The 21,991-nt window shown below is 38.2% G+C and overlaps 1 protein-coding gene across 1 annotated transcript; it reads left to right on the top strand.

Annotated features, from left to right (window-relative positions):
* Positions 1 to 15,743: 15,743 nt before the first annotated feature.
* LOC106136827 (pneumococcal serine-rich repeat protein) lies at positions 15,744 to 20,464 on the top strand. The gene is made up of 2 exons (XM_013337485.2): positions 15,744 to 15,901; positions 16,403 to 20,464. The coding sequence occupies exons 1-2, from the start codon at positions 15,875 to 15,877 to the stop codon at positions 20,354 to 20,356; spliced, it is 3,981 nt and encodes a 1,326-aa protein (XP_013192939.2). The 5' UTR covers positions 15,744 to 15,874; the 3' UTR covers positions 20,357 to 20,464.
* The last annotated feature ends 1,527 nt before the right edge of the window (positions 20,465 to 21,991 follow it).

Raw genomic sequence — 21,991 nt, 5'->3', positions numbered from 1 at the left:
ATTCTTTCATTCTTTCACAATGTAACATGGTAACAACAACACATAACGGTGCCTGGAACCACACGGCATCGGTACGGTACGGCACGTTATTATTTATAAATTGAATATATGTTATATCTTTTTCTATAATATTGAATATTCAATATATATTTTATCACTATCAAACAAATTGTTATCTCTCTTATATCGTTTGCGAGTTTTGCAACAATTGCGAAGTCAAACAATAGCCAAACTTCTGAGGAAACTAAAAGGCGGATCCGAATGGCCGCATTATCATAATGTTTTAACTACAGACCGTTTTTCGCTGACCAAGGGATTATTTTGACTATGTATGTCCTAGTATCTTCTTACTTTTGTTATTACAAATGCAGTAAGACTATTATGTGTTAAACTATCTGTTGTTACTATTATGTTATGTCATTATACTAGTATATTGAGACAAATGCCTTATCTAATATTGAATAAAAAATCCTTGGAGAAATCAGGCAAGACCCTTTTCCGTATTAATTATTTGTTTTTGTAGGAATCAATTAGTTCTTACTTCCAGTTAACATTTTTATATATACCTATGTAGTAGGCTAGGTGATATGCCTGAGGAACCGCGGGTCCGACGATGTTGTGTCGGAAGTTGTATATATATCTCCAATCCATGAAATCTTTGAAATCGCGTCTTAGATTCTTCGTTGCTATTGGTTGAGCGCGTCAATTTCTTTGCGATGATTGACAGTAGTTGTTTGATTGGATGTTGTGACGAGTGGCGTAGAGATGTCGCCACACCTACATTAGTTTAATTACTTACCGACACTTTAAACCTACACATTCGGGTAATGTGTAACCCAATATATGAGTACGTTAGATTCAACGATTGCAAGGCAAAGGTTGCGGAGGTCAGATGCTGTATCCAGTTGCCTGAATGTGCAGGTTACCTCACGATGTTCCCCCTCACCGTAAGAGCATCGGTTAGCCTTCATTATGTACATACATACATACATATCATCATGTCTATATCCCTTGCGGGGTAGACAGAGCCAACAGTCTTGAAAAGACTGATAGGCCACGTTCATCTATTAGGCTTTAAGATAGAACCGAGATTCAAATAGTGACAGGTCGCTAGCCCATCGCCTAAAAGAAGAATCCCAAGTTTATAAACCAATCCCTTAGTCGCCTTTTACGACATCCATGTGAGAGAGATGGAGTGGTCCTATTCTTTATTTCATTGGTGCCGAGAACCACATTGCAGTATATTGAAACAATGCCAAATTAATTTGCTTGCGGGCGCGCCCATCGGCCCAAACTACGCCTTGGCACCTAAATTGTCCCTTAGTTGATGCCAGTTACGTAAAGTCTGTTACTAGAACATTATGAAGTTAGGTCACACAAAGTTTGCTTGCAAATCGAGCGACTATATCAGATATAGTACTCGATTTGTAAGCAAACTGACATACAAGACAAAATGACACGTCATACATACATACGGTCACGTCTATATCCCTTGCGGGGTAGACAGAGCCAACAGTCTTGAAAAGACTGAATGGCCACGTTCAGCTATTTGGCTTAACGATAGAATTGAGATTCAAATAGTGACAGATTGCTAACCCATCGCCTAAACAAGAATCCCAAGGTTGTAAGCCTATCCCTTAGTCGCCTTTTACGTCATCCATGGGAAAGAGATGGAGTGGTCCTATTATTTTTTGTATTGGTGCCGGGAACCACACGGCACGACAAAATGACAGTTACATTTTGTAACAAACAAAGGTTTTCACGTCATTTTACAATTCCGAAATTGTATTAAAGTGTAGAGAGTGAAGAGATGATTCGGCTCGACCGCCACCAAAGGGAAGATCTTCCGCTAGGCTGGTTGTGATAGCTTTGAGAACCGCGGCTCCGACAATGTTGTGTCGGAGGTCGTATATATTCTCCAATTCTTGAAATCTTTGCTTGCCCAATTTAGGCTATTCGCAAAATCCCTATAAAGAACAGAACGAAAGCGTCTCCGACGATGTTGTGTCGGAGGTTATAATATATTCTCCAATTCTTGAAATCTTTGCTTGCCCAATTTAGGCTATTCGCAAAATCCCTATAAAGAACAGAACGAAAGCGTCTCCGACGATGTTGTGTCGGAGGTCGTATATATTCTCCAATTCTTGAAATCTTTGTTGCCCAATTTAGACTATTCGCAAAATCCCTTTAAAGAACAGAACGAAAGCGTAACGTTGAACGCATATAACTATTGATGAGAGAGAGAGAGTATGAGGGAATGTAGCGAAAGAAGTACGCAGATATCGTGGCAAGTACAAAGATGTAATCTCTGCCTTTCTTTCCGAGAATAAAGCTTTAGTAAATATGTATTCGCGTGCAGATTAATAAAGAAAGTTTCACGTTTATATAACCCTGTGCCTTGGCTTATATTAACATGAAATTTTCTTTTTTTTAATATGATGTGATCCAATTCTTGAATATCAAAACCTGAATTGGTGCCGGGAACCTCACGGCACATTTAAAAACATTAATAAAGTTGCCGTGTGGTTCCCGGCACTATTACAAAAAAGAATAGGACCACTCCATCTCTTTCCCATGGATGTCGTAAAAGGCGACTAAGGGATAGGCTTATAAACTTAGGATTCCTCTTTTAGGCGATGGGCTAGCAACCTGTCACTATTTGAATCTCGGTTCTATCATTAAGCCAAATAGCTGAACGTGGCCATTCAGTCTTTTCAAGACTGTTGGCTCTGTCTACCCCGCAAGGGATATAGACGTGACCATATGTATGTATGTATAAAGTACCACGAAAAAATCCATTGGCAATAAATAAGTAGCACCTTTGTAATAAAATTACTGTATTAAACGCTCCTGTTTATAATTTTGTGTACCTGCCTACATAAATGAATAAATAAATTAACATTAAATCTCATGAACTACCAGCATCTAACATTCGGTACACAATCGGAATATGCATTGAATCTTGCCACGTCAATGTGGAATGCAATATAAACGCCGGAGCCGTGAATCGTGTAACGTAAATCAAGCCAAACTGATCTCCAAAGAAGAGATACGATGTTAGGATTGAACCGGCGATAAGGAAAACGGAATGCGTTCTGATTTATACGACAAATACGAGGGGGGAGTCAGTTTAACAATGGATTTTTGTGTTGAAACTTTCTCGACTTGGTAACGCTGGTAATTGTATGTGGTAAAGAGGGTTTGACGAACACTCTTTGCCTTGACTTTTTAGATGACCAAAACCGACTGACAGACTTATGAAGAAAATGACAATCGACACTAAGACGATAAGACGACATCTTGAACAGCCAAAATTCTATTTATATTCTGACAAGACCCAATAGACCCTCGGCCCGTTCAAGGGTAGTTCTCTTAAAAATATACCTCATCATCATCATCATCATATCATATAATAACGTCTATATCCCCTGCAGGGTAAACAGAACGACTGAAAGGCCCTATCATCTGGTTTAATAATCAAATATTATAAAGTTGAAGAATTTGTTTGTTTGTTTGTTTGAACGCGCTAATCTCAGGAAGTACCTACTGTAAGTAAGTTAGCGCGTTCAAACAAACAAACTCTTCAGCTTTATAATATTACGAGTACCTAGTATAGATTAGTATGAATTTTTGTCATAAGACTGGTTCCGCAGGATAAGATATATCTCCTATCTCCTGGCTTTTAGTCCCGGCATCCTCAACTCTCTGGAGAGGAGCCCAGGGTATGCCTTTGACCATGGATCCTGGATTGGGTAAGTCAGGTTTTACACGAAGCGACTCACATCTGACCTCCGCAACCTTGGCAGGTAAACCTGACCCGTATTGGATCCATGTTAACACAACCAGTTGCCTGAAAGTGCAGGTTTCCTCACGATATCTCCCCTCACCGTTAGAGCATTAGATATATCGTTGGAACTTTACACATAGGTAATCAATATTCAAAGAATAACTATACAGAGACAATATTGACGTGTTGAATCTGATTCAGGTATATCGTTTCAATCTTTGGTAATATCACGATGAAAAATAAACATTTCAATAAGTCTGGGGTTTAATATGTTCACTTACTCGCAGCATGTGTAGAAACAGCGGCGGAACAAACTACACTGTAGCATTTTTACCGGACGTCAATTTACAAATATGGATCTCTCAAATCTAAATCGTGGACGAATGCACATTGTCTACATAAAAGAAAAGCGAATGATATAATAAAAAATAGTTGATGTAGATGTAGTTACAGGAATAGAAAAGGGTATGTTGAGATGGTTCGGTCATGTGGAGAGGTAGAATGAAAACAGGTTGACTAAGCAGATATACAAGGAGAGTGTAGAGGGAAAGTCGCAGTGGGAAGACCTAGACGAACGTATTTTGATCAAATTAAGGACGTCCTGGTAAAGGGTCAGGTCAAAAGTCCCGAAACCGCCGAGCTTGCATGAAGAGAGTTATGAATGTGGATGAAGCGAAGGAAGTATGCAGAGATCGTGGCAAGTGGAAAGAGGTAGTCTCTGCCTACCCCTCCAGGAAAGAGGCGTGATTTTATGTATGTATGTAAAATAAAAAAAATAATGATTCAATGTGTATTCTACATTTATAACTCTTTGACGAATGCCATTTCTAATACAGTCTATAGGCCCTGACGTATTGGCCGAGCTTCCTATGATTGCATGCCCTACGTAGGTTCCCGCCCTTGGCACATGTCCAGGAATTCTTTTGGAGATTCCCAAATATGGCCATTTTTACATATTGAGGTTTTTGTAGATTCATCGATTCTTTTATCTGGTATTTAAGATAATTTTGAAATTGTAACTATAACTATAGCTATAACACATAATTTATTTATTTATTTGTTTGTTTGTTTTTAATATCTAAAGTACAATAGGTTGACTTAATACATACATACATACATACATAAAATCACGCCTCTTTCCCGGAGGGGTAGGCAGAGACTACCTCTTTCCACTTGCCACGATCTCTGCATACTTCTTTCGCTTCGTCCACATTCATAACTCTCTTCATACAAGCTCGGCGGTTTCGGGTACTTTTGACCTGACCCTTTACCAGGACGTCCTTAATTTGATCAAGATACGTTCGTCTAGGTCTTCCCACTCCGACCTTAATGCTAATATCATAAACATAATATAATTGTATTAAATATCTAGACTAATGTATATAATTATAAAATCCTCTTACTGGGTAATCGGAGCCAAATATCTAGGTTTAAAGAATTTATTCTCATAAAAAGATTACTTATTGTAATCCAACTCCACTTACATGAGAAAATAATTTACAAATATGCTTACACTAAAATGCAGTCACCGTAATAACATTTTCAACATGGGGCAAACAAAAGGAAATATCTAGAAAATATAAGAAGATCGTGTTCAGCTGTATAGCTTAACGATGGTATTGATTAAATTTTTATATTAATTAATTGTTTTCTTTATTCAAACAACAGTTTATGCAGTATTTGTTAAATAGAGATAAGTAAAGCTAATATTTTGCGCATAAATTTTCGGGCAAAATAAATAAATCTGATATGAAATCGTTTAAAGTCATGACAAAATGCAGGCGGAAATGAAAATAATACAACATATATATATAATCACGTCTATATCCCTTGCGGGGTAGACAGAGCCAACAGTCTTGAAAAGACTGATAGGCCACGTTCATCTGTTTGGCTAAATGATAGAATTGAGATTCAAATAGTGACAGGTTGCTAGCCCATCGCCTAAAAGAAGAATCCCAAGTTTAGAAGCCTATTCCTTAGTCACCTCTTACGACATCCATGGGAACGAGATGGAGTGGTCCTATTCTTTTTTTTCGTTGGTGCCGGGAACCACACGGCACTGCCAGTATTTCAGTATGGATGTTTGTAACTCTTTCTCGCAAAAACTACTGAACCAATTACGACGAAATTTGGTGTGTAGGTAGCTGAAGACCCAGAATAACATATAGTTTAAACCCAGAAATAACATCTCATTATCCTGGAGTCCCCGTGGGATTGATTCCACGCGGACGAAGTCGCGGGCGGCCTCTAGTATTTTATAAATTACATCTATAAAGTTAGATCATTTCCAAATCTAGGTCTGAGACAATAGTCCGAGTTACTGGTGCTTATTGCAAATGTTAGCTATTTCAGTACAAAGGAATAGTCAGAAATCACGTAACTTGATTGAGGGTTTACATCTAATATCAACATTCTACATACCGTAGAGGCAATAGGTAGCATTTCTAATGGCGCATTTACATTCTTGTTGGTGCACAGTGCGAGTGGATTATGGCGTTTAGTGCTTAGTAAGTACCTATAAACTGAAACCACATTATCTTTAGTTTTTTCTTCTGGAGTTAATAACCGTTACATCCTAACCTCTCTGGGTCGTGGTATACGCGTTATGAATATGATCTTGAATTGCGTAAGTCAAAGGTTTGACTCCCGTCTGACCTCCGTAACGTTTGCAAGGGAATATAGTCCATATCGGATCATGGTAAAAGCTGCCCTAGATAAATGTGCCTTTTCCCTTAGTCTTCTTAAATAAACTATTTAATTGTATACCCAAAAATTATAGTGGCTTTAATAACCTCATTGGGTAAGGAGAACGTATTCACAAATAAATCCATCTCCCGCCATTCTCTTAGATGAGGCAACATCACGTTAAAAAACATTAATTTTCCGTACCTATGAAAATTATATATAATCCCTCTACACTTCTCCATCTCCGACTTTGGTCCCAGGTTGTATCCTCATTACTCTATAGAGGGAGCCCGGGGTATGCCTTTGACCATGGATCCCGGACCTGCGAGTTAGGATTTTACACAAAGCTACTCTCGCCTGACCTCCGAAACTTTTATAGGGGAACCTAACCAGTATTGATTCGATCATTGTTACACATCCAGTTGCTTAAATGTGCAGTTTTACTCATGATGTCAGTTCCTCATCGTATCAGTTAGTATTGAAACCAAAGCTCTCAACTCAGAACAGAGTCATTGGCACATAGCCTATGTAGGATTTGAACCGGTTACCCACACGCATTACTTAAGCGTTTTAACCGTTCGACCACCGACGCTCTCTACATTGTCCAAAAATTATTTTACGTGTTTAGGCCCAATGATGCCCAAAAACAATAATGAGTAGCCTTTGCCAATATTAAAAAAAAATGTGTTGTGGCGATGGTACTAACTGTCATTGTCATATTTATCATTGTAAAAAACTTTACTTTTGGCGGCTTCGACCGACGTTACGCGCTACTTTAAAACAATTTGTAAATATAATTTCTAAATACACTAAAATTCAAGAAGTCTGAGTTTTATGTGGCTCCTGTGTGTCAAGTAATGACAATACACATGCCTAATTAGTTTCAATTACAATACGTCAGTAAGAATTTTCGAAAATTAAAATTAAACGCAACTGCATAATTTGTTCAGTTCGCAGTTTTGAAGTGTCAACAATATAATTTGTGAAAAGAATTGAAACGACATACAGCGAGTATGAACACCACAACACAAAATAGTGAACAAAGCGAAATGCCACAGATAAACGACAAAAGGCGTCATAAAACTAGTCTAGGCTTTGTGTGATGTAGACCGAATGAAGGCGGAGTGACTGAATCGCGCGATAAAAACTTTACAGTTTCCGAAAATGTTAGTTGAATTACATTAAAAAATAAAAATGTACAGAGAGATTCATTCATTCATTCATATGATCACGTTTATAACTCTAGCGGGGTAGACAGAGCCAGCAGTCTTGGAAAACTGATAGGCCACGTTCAGCTGCTAGGCTTAAAGATGGAATTGAGATTCAAATAGTGACAGGTTACTAGCCCATCGCCTAAAAGAAGAATCCCAAGTTTACAAGCATATCCCTTGGTCGCCTTTTACGACAACCATGGGAAAGAGATGTAGTGGACCTATTCTTTTTTCTATTAGTTCCGGCAACCACACGGCACGGTTAATATAATAGTAAGATTGTTGTTGATTGTTTGATTTTACCATCCTTTTCCTATCCACAAAAGTGGAGCAATGAATATTACCTATTTAATTACATTGAATAGGTAATATTCATTGCTGCAATTCCGATGTAATTCAACTATCATTTTAAAATCTGACAAATTTTCGTCGTTATCAGCCTAGTTGTACTATGTTGTAATAATTCTTGAACTGTTACAATTTTTATATCAGCAAATACTCAACCTGAGTGCATATAACGGAACTTGGAGCTTGTAACATCAAGATGGCGCACCGTTTGATCGTCTTCTGTTTTATTTGACAGCGAAAGATACGTCTTATAATTGCGTACAACATTCTCAATTTAGTCTTAGTTTGATCGATCTCCTTGCATAAACATAGCCTTTTTTAGAATATGGTAAAATCTGGCATTCTAAAATAAAAATAAAAAAACTACTTAATTGATTTTTGGTTTCTTTATCGAGGACGGCGAGGGACGGTCATTAACTTTGTTTTTATTTAAACATCAGTTCAAGGAAAAACATGTAATTTGTATACTAATACTATTGAACAAAATCGGATGACAATCATTGGTTAGTAATCATTAAACCCAATGACGTGCTAATTTCTTTTAAATAATAAAAAATCATACTAACATGTTAATAGCTCAGTTTATAGTTACTTCTTATCAATAATTATTCTATTATATTCGGCCATTATATATACATATTTTTCAATTCTAGGAACTGTATTTTATAGTATTGTTATTTTTTTTGTGCAATAAACAGTTTACAAACAAACTTTGGTATTGTAATACCTTAAGCAAAACAAGTCTCACGAGAAGCTCGACAAAATTTTAGCTCGTATGTACACTCCATTTGGAGCACTCAAGTGATAACTGAACACTAATTAATTACAGTTAATGGCGTTTCTGCTTTTACGCTTTGTAACGTTTGATGTAGCAGTTATTTGATGTTACGGAACATCTGTTGGTTTGTTTACACCTTAAAGCTCCATTACTTTCCCTATGACCAAGAAGTTTAAAGAGATTCCTAGAAAGTCTACAATGTAAAGAAAATCCTGACCGATCAATGACGGACATATAAAGAAACTTGTAAAGGTTTTATTTATCAATTTCTTACTGGAGAATAAGGATAAAAATATATCTGTTGAAAAAAAAACCTGAGGATAAAGTCATAAATATGTACGGGACATATTCCTCAGATTAAGATAGCCTCGAAGTTAGTTCGAGACTTGTATACTCAACTATACTATACATTATAATAAATACATATATACCTTGATAAACATCCAAGGCCCAGGTCAGTCAGAAAAAGTTCGATTCTCATCATGCACTGCGCCTGTAGCAAGAAAACTATAGTTGTTTCGCTTTTTAATGTGATGGGAAAAGGGACAGCGACAGTTTTTCGCGCGATAAAAATGGGGTTGCGCGTGCAATGCTAAAGGGGCTGGCCGGGATTCAAACTTTGAAAAGACTGAGGCCACGTTCAGCTAATTAAATTAATGATGGAATTGAGATTCAAATAGTGAAAGGTTTCTAGCCTATCGCCTATAAGAGAAATCACTATAAGCATATTCCTTACTCGCCTTTTACGCCATCCATGGGAACGAGATGGAGTGGTCCTACATACATACATACATACCGTCACGTCTATATCCCTTGCGGGGTAGACAGAGCCAACAGTCTTGAAAAGACTGAATGGCCACGTTCAGCTATTTGGCTTAACGATAGAATTGAGATTCAACTAGTGACAGGTTGCTAGCCCATCGCCTAAAAAAGAATCCCAAGTTTGTAAGCCTATCCCTTAGTCGCCTTTTACGACATCCATGGGAAAGAGATGGAGTGGTCCTATTCTTTTTTGTATTGGTGCCGGGAACCACACGGCAGTGGTCGAGTGGTCCTATTGTACAGAAATTATCTTACTGTAATATTAAATATAGTAATATAGGAAATTAGCCGTGTGGTTCCCGGCACCAGTACAAAAATGAATTAGACCACTCCTCTTTCCCATGGATGTCGTCGTTAAAGGCCACTAAAGGATAGGCTTACAAACTTGGGATTCATTTTTTAGGCGATGGGCTAGCAACCTGTCACTATTTGAATCTGAATTCTATCATTAAGCCAAATAGCTGTGCGTGTCCAGTCTTTTCAAGACTGTTGGCTCTGTCTACCCCGCAAGTGATATAGACGTGACTATATGTATGTGTGTTCATTAGATACCTACGGAAACGTTCCATTTGATCACTTGTACATAAATTATTAAACATTTCGGGATTCATTCCGTTTTATCATTACAATTTTTTCTGTAAAAGCTTTTTTCTGTACCTTTTTATACGGCGTCCTATTAAATATGTATTGGTCTCGGCCAGAATTGTATACGTATATGATTTAGGTCGTTTTCAGTACGGAGGTTGTGTGTGTGATTTTTTTTCCGCAGATTTAGAAATTTTATTATTTCTGTTACCTATTTAAATAAAAATAAATGCAGTGTAATAAGAATAAATGCAGTGGAAATGAGAGCGTTAAGGAGTATGATGGGTGTGAAATTGAGTGACCGGATAAGGAACAGCGTGATAAAGGAATGTTGTGATGTGAAAGAAGATCTAGTTACAGGAATAGAAAAGGGTAGGTACGTTAAGATGGTTCGGTCATGTGGAGAAGATGAATGAAAGCAGGTTGACAAAGCAGATATACAAGGAGAGTGTGGAGGGAAAGGTCGGAGTGGGAAGACCTAGACGAACGTATCTTGATCAAGGGCGTCCTGGTAAAGGGTCAGGTAAAAAGTACCCGAAACCGCCGAGCTTGCATGAAGAGAGTTATGAATGTGGATGAAACGAAGGAAGTATGCAGAGATCGTAGCAAGTGGAAAGATGTAGTCTCTGCCCCTCCCCTCCGGGAAAGAGGCGTGATTTAATGTATGTATATATGTATTTAAATAATCGTTTAATTAGGATGCAAATGGTACACTAGTATATTTAGTTTTAAGACTGATAGGCCACGTTCAGCCGTTGTTTAAATTAATGATAGAATTGAGATTCAAATAGTGATAGGTTGCTAGCCTAAAAGAGGAATCACAAGTTTATAAGCCTATCCCTTAGTCACCTTTAACAATAACCTAGCTGTAGCTACTATCCCTTAAAATAATATGTTTCTTTGAATGACCTGGTTGACTGGAAGACATCGATAAGAAGATAAGTCCGCCCTTGTACATCGTTATTTTTAATGTTCTTTTATGTACTTCTTATAATTTGTTACGTACAATAAAGTATTTACAAACAATAATAGATATATTATTATCATGTCTATATGATGATATCGCAATTTAAAAAAGCAGAATAATTCCAAAGACGATTCAAATTTAAATCAAATTTAACAACGATCTTACAGCGATTCAACGCGAAATACACTCAAACAAAGTGAGGATACCACCTCAAACAATGCAGTTGACAAATCGCACTAATTCACATCCGGCGGGTAGTACGCGACCCTACCATTACCGTGATTGTTATGCGGTGAGCGGACATTTGTCTACCACATGTGCGGGGATTTATAATGATTTAAATTGACAGCTTTAATTTATCAATTTATATAACCGTAACTATATATGTAGGTAGTATGTATGTACGTACTATTCGTTCGCCGTGAACACAAACATCGCAAACGCTTTTAGTTTCAAAAAATTGTGGATATCTCAAAAACGACTTAATCGATTTTGTTGTGAATTGAACTTTCAATTGACAAATTCAACATATAATTTAAACTTAACCAAAATCAGACTAATCTATTCATATAGTCACGTCTATATCATTTGCGGGGTCGACATAGCCAATAGTCTTGAGAAGACTGAAAGTCCACGTGCAGCTGTTGAGATTCAAATAGTGACAGGTTGCTAGCCGATCGCCTAGAAGCAAATCTCAATTTTATAAACCTTTCCCATAGTCGTCTTTTTCGACATCCAAGAGTGAGATGTAACGTAGTTCTATTCTAAAATGTCGGGAACCACACGGCACATAGTTCATGGTTTAAGATTAATTCCTTAAGGTCTTGATACCCCTTTGTATTTCTTACTTCTTCAAATCTTCTTTATCACTAGATATTATTGTGTGGTTCTGGGCACCAATAAAAAAAAGAATAGGACCACTCCATCTCGTTCCCATGGATGTCGTTAAAGGCGACTAAGGGATAGGCTTATAAACTCGGGATTCTTCTTTTAGGCGATGGGCTAGGAACCTGTCACTGTTTGAATCTCAATTCTGTCATTGAGCCAGGCAGCTGAATGTGGCCTATCGGTCCTTTCAAGCCTGTCGGCTCTGTCTACCCCGCAAAGGATATAGACGTGATTATATGTATGAATGACCCACCTTGTGAAAAATTATAAATTAACACACCATTCCGAGTATTTCATTTTTTATATTGAGATATATAACAATAAAAAAGTTTACGTTTTAACGAATACTTGTAAACACATTCTCGAGTATTCAAACATTAGAATTTCTAGAGCGTATATCACACTAATGCTTTATCCACGTGGTACACTCAACCACAGAGACGGACTTACCCGTGAAATAATATTCGTCACACAGGGCAAAGGTATTAGAGGGCGCCGGACGCAATTTAAGACACATTCATGTTTTATAATATAGCCCGTGTCTGTCTGGCGTAGTTAAAGTAAGTAGATTAGAAAGTAAGTTTTTGAAGTTTCCCCGTGTCCTGAAGCGCTGAAATGGAGGTCGCATCCGGAAATACGCAAAGAAAGAGATAATGTAAGAATCCCAAGTTTATAAACCTATCCTTAGTCTTATACCTACTTTTTGTGCCGTGTTGTTGCCGTCACCAATAGAAAAATAGATTAATACTTATATTACTATTTAACAACAGCCTTACCAATGGGCGCAAGTTTCTCGTAACACCCAGGAACCAATAACGCTAGAGCCGTCACCGTTCAACTAAATAAATTTCGCATGTGAAACACGTCTGCTTGCTATAAAGTTTGAGCTAGAATGCAGCTTAGATTTTTCAGGGTACCTACCATTAAATTCATCGATGTAGTGTTAGTCTGAATTTTAACAACGAACAGTGACGTTCGAAAGATGGATTGTTCGTCTTCAATGTTTAACTTTTACGTTGGAATAAACATACATATAGTCACGTCTATATCCCTTGCGGGGTATACCGAGCAAACAGACTTGAAAAGAATGAAAGTCCAAGGTCAGCTGTAATATGGCATTATGATAGAATTGAGATTCAAATCGTAACAGGTTGCGAGCATATCGCCTACAAGAGGAATCCTAAGTTTTTAATCTTATTCCTTAGTCGCCTTTTAGACATCAATGATAAAAATACGGAGTCATATTGTATTAACATAGTTGTTGGTACACTAAAGTTTGAATTACTAAATTAAAACTATAAACTTAGTTTATTTGAAAAAAAAAAATTGTAGAGAGAAATAAACTCTCTTCTTCTCTTATCTTATATCTTCTTAAAATATATATGTAAATGAGCAAAACTACAAGTAATAAATTAAAGACAGTAAGATTAAGAGAGACTGGCGTCTGAACTAAGCGAAAATTGTACCTCAAAAAATATTTAATTATATATCTAAACATATTTTTTTTTTTTCAACCGAAGCGTAAAATGCATGTAGGTAGGAAACGCGTGGTAAAATTTTTCCACCATAGCTAATATTGACAAAACTCTTAATAAAACACACAGCAACCAACCTACATGCCTATGTTTACATTTTTTATTTAACAGATTCATATTTCTGTTTGTCTGTTTACATGTATTTTCCCGAGAATCTACTTGCTTGAATGAAAACAGCTATAAGCCTTTTCACTCATTTCGGTAATCGCTGCATCTATTTATTTATGTATATTGTTTATTTATTGTAGTTTTAGATAACTATGTATATTATAATTATTATTAGTATTAGTATAAAATATATTTAGTTTGACCCCACATAACTGTTCTCTCTGTCCCAATGGTTGACTGGTAGATAATGCTTCTAGCATTAAGTCCGCGAATTGTGCTATATATTCGTATTTTGTGAAATAAAGTTTAAATAAATAAGTAAAACAGTTTAAATCTGCACATATATATTTTGATCATGATGAATTTTAATGCAAGATCTTAATTATTTATAAATAATAAAGGTGATAGAGTCAGTGGTCGAATCGGCAAGGTGCCCGGTTAAATGCATGATACGCGGAAATGCACAGGTTCGAATCCCACCTCGGCCATGGACCAATGACTTTTTCCGAAGTTATGTACATTAGTTGGAATACTAACTACTACTACAGGAGAAAAATATCCGAGCAAAGTGGTTATACATATCTAAATATGCAGGTATGATTCCGAAATTGTTTTCATTCCACTTTAAAAACCCTAAACGAGTTTACCGATTAAGATAAAACACATATTTCTGAACTGTTGCGATATTTTTGCTAGTTTAGCTATATTATACTTCTATGATGACGATGTTATTCTCACTACTAATGAACGCACACAACACAATATAATCTACGAGATAACGTATATTGCATGTGACTTATTGCGTAATTACAAAAGGTGTTTTTCGCATACAAGCTTCCTTAAATACATACATATAATCACGTCTATATCCCTTGCGGGGTAGACAAAGCCAACAGTGTTTAAAAGATTGATAGGCCACGTTCAGCTGTTGGGCTTTAAGACAGAATTGAGATTCAAATAGTGACAGGTTGCTAGCCCATTGCCTAAAAGAACAATGTCATACAAGCCTATCTCTTAGTCGCCTTTTACGACATCCATAGGCACGAGATGGAGTAGTCCTATTCTTTTTTTATTAGTGCCGTAAACCACACAGAACCGAATGTTTAATATTTTTTACTAAAAACATACTTATTATTATAACGTCTTTATCCCTTACGGGGAAGATATAGCAAATAGTTTAGAAAATACTGGAATAATTAAATGTCTTCAAATCTTACTAGCAACCATTCCATTTATATAGGTTCTTGGCAATTGAGAATATCACCACTAGCTCTCGTTTTTATTGACAGACTCGCAAGAAGTGACAAAAAGATTAATTACATAACCTCAATTCTTGCTATTTTGAGATCTTCTGTTTATAATCCACGAAAAAATCCACGAACTTCATATTGTAGTGTCTTTTGGCGAAAAAACCAGACGTACACGTACCCCTTTTGGACTAGTGACGGTACTATGAGCTCCTCTCAAGAAGCTATCTTTGCAATGTCAAAAGGGTTTAAAGAAAATGATCCTATGAACGTGTCTGCATATATGAATCGGTATTGTAACTATAATCGACATTAGCCTAATGGATTATCCAAATCAGTTTAATTTATTTAAACCTATAACTATTACCAAAAGATTGGTATTTGTAATATTGTCTCCTTCTTGTTTGAGATAGACTTCCTTTGAAATGCTTGTTTTGTTAGAGTTTCAACTTTTTGTTGTGAAACCTAATCATGCGCACTCCAAACATCTCTAATGACAACAGCGGTGCGTATCGTCAGTCATTTACAAGCAACTTGACAATTGGGATTTCCGATTTGATATTTTAACGCCGGATGTAAATATCCGCCCGTTGTTTATTTGTACACCGATTTCCATAATATTGCTGCATACGAGCAATTATATCTTATTACTGTTTGTATTGAGTCAGTTCGCGAAAACATTATGTTTGGAGAAGACTTAACTCATTAGTTATCTCGGCAGCAGGCATTATCTTGCCTTATCTTAGGTAATTTGTGAGCTAGATACACGTATAGGCAAATAATGAGCTCAAAATATAAAAGGGTGTTAGAAGATTTGGAACTATATGTATCGAACGAGCTCGTATGAGACACTTGGTCTTAAGAAGTGTTTAACGAACGAATTTCGCTATCAATGATTTAAAAATCAGTGACAATGAAAGTGTTATATTGTCTACTAATTGTAAGTACTGTTTTGGACTTGTAAGGTTGTAGTTTTTTTCTTTTGTGACTTGTTGTGCTAACTAGTAGTTGACTAGCAATTTTTCTTGTTAGTTTTTGATTCACTACTTTGAAGGGTATTGTTACTTTTGTAGAAGCGTATTGTGTACTATTTATTCGGCCATGTCTTTTTCAAAAGTGACATTGATTATTTTTATCAAGTAATTGGAATTAAAATTAACTTGTGCCCGTGTAAGAGTTATATGTGTTGATATCGTGAAAACTTTAAAAATAAAATGCATTTGACCTACTCGTGAGACAACATGAGAAAAAAATTAGGTTTATAAGTTCAGTCACATGTAAGCACATAATACTTTCTTTTTTATTTCTTGGCGGATTTCAATATTAACATGTATATTTTAAAATTAATATTTCGCTGCTGATGTTTGTTTAAATCACCAGTTAAATCAAAAATTAGTAGTAAAAGATTCGATTTAATATTGTATCATTTTTCTTATTTCAGGTATGCTTCGGCATTGCAAGTGCGAAATATTTGCCAAACAACTCAAATAATCAAAGAGAGTTATGGCGTCCCGATGGAAGTGCATCTGATGAGTCCAGCGAAAAGTCATTTGAAGAATCTAAGCACGAGGAAATACAAAAATATGAAATCAAGATAAGGGAAGTAGTAAGAAAGTATGAAGAAAATCAAGATAAACTCAGAATTAAGTTGGAACATGAGAAACAAGAAATTCTTAAAGATATAAGAGAATTGGAATCTGATTTTGACAACAGTGAGTCATCTGAACACGACAGACAGAAAGATATAAGAAAACTGGAAAGGAAACTTCAAGAACTCGAAAGGAAGTATCAAGAGAAGCAACGAAAGGAACAAAGAAAATTAGAAGAAGAGAAGAGAAAACTACAGAATAAATTACAGAAAAATCTAAGAGAACTGCAGCAGAAGGCAATTGAGCAAGAACGAAAGATTCAAGAACAACAAAGAAAACTTCAACAAAAGAGAGAAGAAGAAGAGCGTAAGATTCGCGAAAATATAGAAAAGGAGAACCGAAAACGGGAAGAGGAAGAGAAGAAAAAACAAGAACAACAAGCAGTAAATAAATCTGATGAGGATGAATCTTCCGAAGACGAAGACTCTGTAGATGTTGAAGACGTCTGGAAGCAATACGTCTATGAAAAATACGGACTATCTAACACCAGCTCCAAGCTCGAGAAAAAGATAGCGGTGAACAGGTACTTATACGAGGAACTCGGTCTTACATTAAACAGTACCAAGAGTGAAAGAAGACAAGCTGTAATCAAACTGCTGCAAACAGAACTACAGCAAACAGCTCAGTCTCCAAGCGCTCTGAAGGTTTACTTAGCAAGTCATGTCAACGCAGCAGGTATCCAATTATTGCAAGTTCAACTTGACGAAGAAATCAAGAGTTTGAATAATGAGTCGCAATTGTTGACTAACGTAAACTTGCCATGGGTAGCCGCTGCTCAGCAAAACATCGAGGAGAAAAAGACACTGCTCCAAACTGTATCAACGTTTTTGGCCAACCTTTTACCAAATTGGGTAACTGGAAATTCTGCTAACAATGGCTCTGCTCCCAACGCGGCTTCCAACGACACCGGATCTGCAGTAAGTTCTGATTCAACATCATCTTCAGCAACTGAATCTTCATCTGTTAGTGATGGTTCAAGTGTTACATCGGCAGGAAATTCTGGTACTACTTCTTCTCCAGTTTCTGGCACTACTAGCTCATCAGGAGTGAACGCTGATTCAACATCTTCTTCAGCACCCGATGCCACTACCAGTTCTGCAACAACCGACGGATCTGCGCCCAGTGCTGACGCTTCCAGCTCTGTCACTAATGATGGATCTGCAACCACTGCTGATGCCTCCAGCTCTGTCACCAATGATGGATCTGCAACCACTGCTGATGCCTCAAGCTCTGTCACCAATGATGGATCTGCAACCACTGCTGATGCCTCAAGCTCTGTCACCAATGATGGATCTGCAACCACTGCTGATGCCTCAAGCTCTGTAACCAATGACGGATCTGAATCTAGTGCTGACGCTTCCAGCTCTGTCACCAATGATGGATCAGCGCCCAGTGCTGACGCCTCAAGCTCTGCAACCAATGATGGATCCGCGCCCAGTGCTGACGCCTCAAGCACTGCAACCAATGATGGATCAGCGCCCAGTGCTGACGCCTCCAGCTCTGCAACCAATGATGGATCTGCACCCAGTGCTGACGCCTCAAGCGCTGCAACCAATGATGGATCAGCGCCCAGTGCTGACGCCTCAAGCTCTGCAACCAATGATGGATCAGCGCCCAGTGCTGACGCCTCAAGCACTGCAACCAATGATGGATCAGCGCCTAGTGCTGACGCCTCCAGCTCTGCAACCAATGATGGATCGTCACCCAGTGCTGACGCCTCAAGCTCTGTAACCAATGATGGATCAGCGCCCAGTGCTGACGCCTCAAGCTCTGCAACCAATGATGGATCAGCGCCCAGTGCTGACGCCTCAAGCTCTGCAACCAATGATGGATCAGCGCCCAGTGCTGACGCCTCAAGCTCTGCAACCAATGATGGATCAGCGCCCAGTGCTGACGCCTCAAGCTCTGCAACCAATGATGGATCAGCGCCCAGTGCTGACGCCTCAAGCTCTGCAACCAATGATGGATCAGCGCCCAGTGCTGACGCCTCAAGCTCTGCAACCAATGATGGATCAGCGCCCAGTGCTGACGCCTCAAGCTCTGCAACCAATGATGGATCAACGCCCAGTGCTGACGCCTCAAGCTCTGCAACCAATGATGGATCAGCGCCCAGTGCTGACGCCTCAAGCTCTGCAACCAATGATGGATCAGCGCCCAGTGCTGACGCCTCAAGCTCTGCAACCAATGATGGATCAGCGCCCAGTGCTGACGCCTCAAGCTCTGCAACCAATGATGGATCAGCGCCCAGTGCTGACGCCTCAAGCTCTGCAACCAATGATGGATCAGCGCCCACTGCTGACGCCTCAAGCTCTGCAACCAATGATGGATCAGCGCCCACTGCTGACGCCTCAAGCTCTGCAACCAATGATGGATCAGCGCCCAGTGCTGACGCCTCCAGCTCTGCAACCAATGATGGATCAGCGCCCAGTGCTGACGCCTCAAGCTCTGCAACCAATGATGGATCAGCGCCCAGTGCTGACGCCTCAAGCTCTGCAACCAATGATGGATCAGCGCCCAGTGCTGACGCCTCAAGCTCTGCAACCAATGATGGATCAGCGCCTAGTGCTGACGCCTCAAGCTCTGCAACCAATGATGGATCAGCGCCCAGTGCTGACGCCTCAAGCTCTGCAACCAATGATGGCTCTGCCTCAAGCGCAGATGCTGCAAGCACTGCCACCAATGATGGATCTTCTCCCAGTGCTGATGCATCAAGCTCTGTTACTAATGATGGATCTTCTCCCAGTGCTGACGCCTCAAGTTCTGTTAGTAATGATGGCTCACAAGCCAGTGCTGACGCTTCAAGCTCTGCTAGCAGCGATGCAACCACACCTAGTGCTGATTCTTCAAGCTCTGTAACCAATGAAGGTACTTCTCCCAGTGCTGATACCACAAACTCTGTCACTGGTGATGGATCATCAGCTAGTACTGATGCCGCTAGCTCTGCCACTGATGGACCTACACCCATTGCTGACGGTTCAACCTCCGGTGCCATTGATGCATCTACACCCAGCGCAGCTTCTGATGCAACGGAGCCCAGCACCGATTCATCAAACTCCGTAACTTCTGAATCTACAACAACCGCCGCTGACTCCAGCTCTGCAGCTGACACTTCTGTTCCCAATGCTGACGCTCCCGCCTCCGTTGTTGATGTAGCTACAACAAATTCCGAATCAACTAATGCACCAACTGAACCAGCTGTGACTGTTGTTGACGCCTCAGGTTTGACTACCGAATCTGTCGACAGCACTACCGTAGTGTCTGATGTATCAAGTTCCGTTATAGTAGTCAATGAACTTCCTACGACTACCGAAGCTAATGTTGTAGAGGATGCTCCAACTACTGTTGCTGATGCTTCAGGGTTAACAACGGAAGCTGTGGATAGCACTACAGTATTATCTGATGTCTCAAGCTCTGTTATAGTTGTTAATGAACTCCCTACCGAAGCTAATGTGGTCGAAGTTGTGTCAACAAGTGCTCCAAGTGAAGCTGTGAATGCTGACACAAATGCACCGTCGACAGAAGTAACACCAAACAGTACCACAATTGCTTTGGTAAGCACAACGGAGGCTGCTCTTGACGCAAACAACCCAAGCACTGAAGGGTTACCCATCACCACTGAAGCGACAGTAGAAACTACAGGGACTATTATTATACCGGTTCCAGTTCAAGAATTAATTGTTAACCCTCAAAATGTTGCAATTCCCTTGGAAGAAGGAGCAACTATCGTTGATGTCACCCAACAATAGTCTAACAAATGAGATTAACTAATTTATGTTGTAAAATATTGTAATTATTGTTTTGAGAGAATTAAACCGTTTATGTAAATAAATAAATAAAGATTTATGCAGTATTAACCGGATTTTTTAACTCTAATTAATAAACACATTTACAGTTAAAGAGAATACAAGGATAATATTTATTGAGTTAATTATTTACTGATTATTATGAAAATTAAGATTAATATAGCATCATAAATTTAGTTTTGACTTATGTAGTGACGTTTATGTGTTAATAAATTAAAACTTGAGAAATTATAGTAAAATAAATAACTTTCATTAAAAAAATTTATCTAAGCAACAATAATTGAATGACTTGTTTTATTTCATTGTAAAAAAAAAGTGCATTTATACTAACGTAAAATATACTAAAAATATAATTTGAAGTCTATTCTGAAAACCATAGAGCTACGCTCCATATTATTTCCATTGAAAGGAAACAAAATTGAGTCCAATGAAAGGGTCATTGGACCTCGTTTTGTATAACAAAATAAACGTTGAATTGAGAAAACTTTTCCATCCCAATTGTATTGGCTAAACCTGTTTTCAACACTCATTAATGTTTAAACTCCGCTTAAAACATGACGTAACACGCGTCGAGCACATTTTCCACGATAATTTCATGCATCCCTTAGGACTGCCTTTCATAGTCCAATTTCCGTCAATTCAACAATATATTCGACGCATTTCCAACCTTACGGACGCATTATTAACACCTATTATGCGTCACATACACGCTTCGGAAGCACAGTTAATTTCCGTTGCACATAATAATAGATTTTACGGTAACAAAGAGCCTGGTTTAAAATACAATGCGATTAAAATGAAGTGTTAACGTTTCGTATATAAATAAAGTTTAAGTTTGTAGCATTTTAAATGAGGCGTATAATTGAATTTCCCTTTGCTCCGCCGGTTTAATAAAGAGGTTGAAGTTGCTCAGTTTGAAAATAAATTAAAATGCAGTTCATTACTTCTTGAAAGAAGTCTTGATAGCAATAAAGAAATGATAGATGATGTAAAAATATGCTTATTATAGAGACATAAGCCGCTGCCTTAACAATGAAATTTAAATTTTGCAAGATAGAGGTCAGCTGTTTGGCTTAATGATAGAATTGAAATTCAAAGTGCTAGCCCATCGCCTAAAAGAAGAATCCCAAGTTAATAAGCCTATACTTTAGTCGCCTTTTACGACATCCATGAGAACAAGATGGGGAGGTTCTATTCTTTTTTTTAATTGGAGCCCGCAACCACACGGCACGGCACGGAATATACGTATGTATGTTATGACAAAAAAAAAATGGAATGTACAATACACTTATTCTATAAATTCTAGACTATTTTTAAGCGTTACATCATAATCGCTAACCTGTATCGCGGTGATTTGGCATGACCACTTGGGCGCCGCTCGACAATAATCATGATTGGACCGCATTCAAAATCGAGAATTGTGTGCAGTTCGCTATTAACTCGTATAAAATATTAGACCAGTCATCGAGTTAACAAATGAAAGAGCAATCAAATCAAATTTATTTCGAAATAATTTTAGCGGAATCACAGATACATATGTATTTATATACAATCACTCACAATCGCATGCCGTGTGGT

The sequence above is a fragment of the Amyelois transitella genome, chromosome 4, assembly GCF_032362555.1.
Source record: "Amyelois transitella isolate CPQ chromosome 4, ilAmyTran1.1, whole genome shotgun sequence".
Lineage (NCBI taxonomy): Eukaryota > Metazoa > Arthropoda > Insecta > Lepidoptera > Pyralidae > Amyelois > Amyelois transitella.
This window is presented reverse-complemented; position numbering and strand designations above follow the sequence as displayed.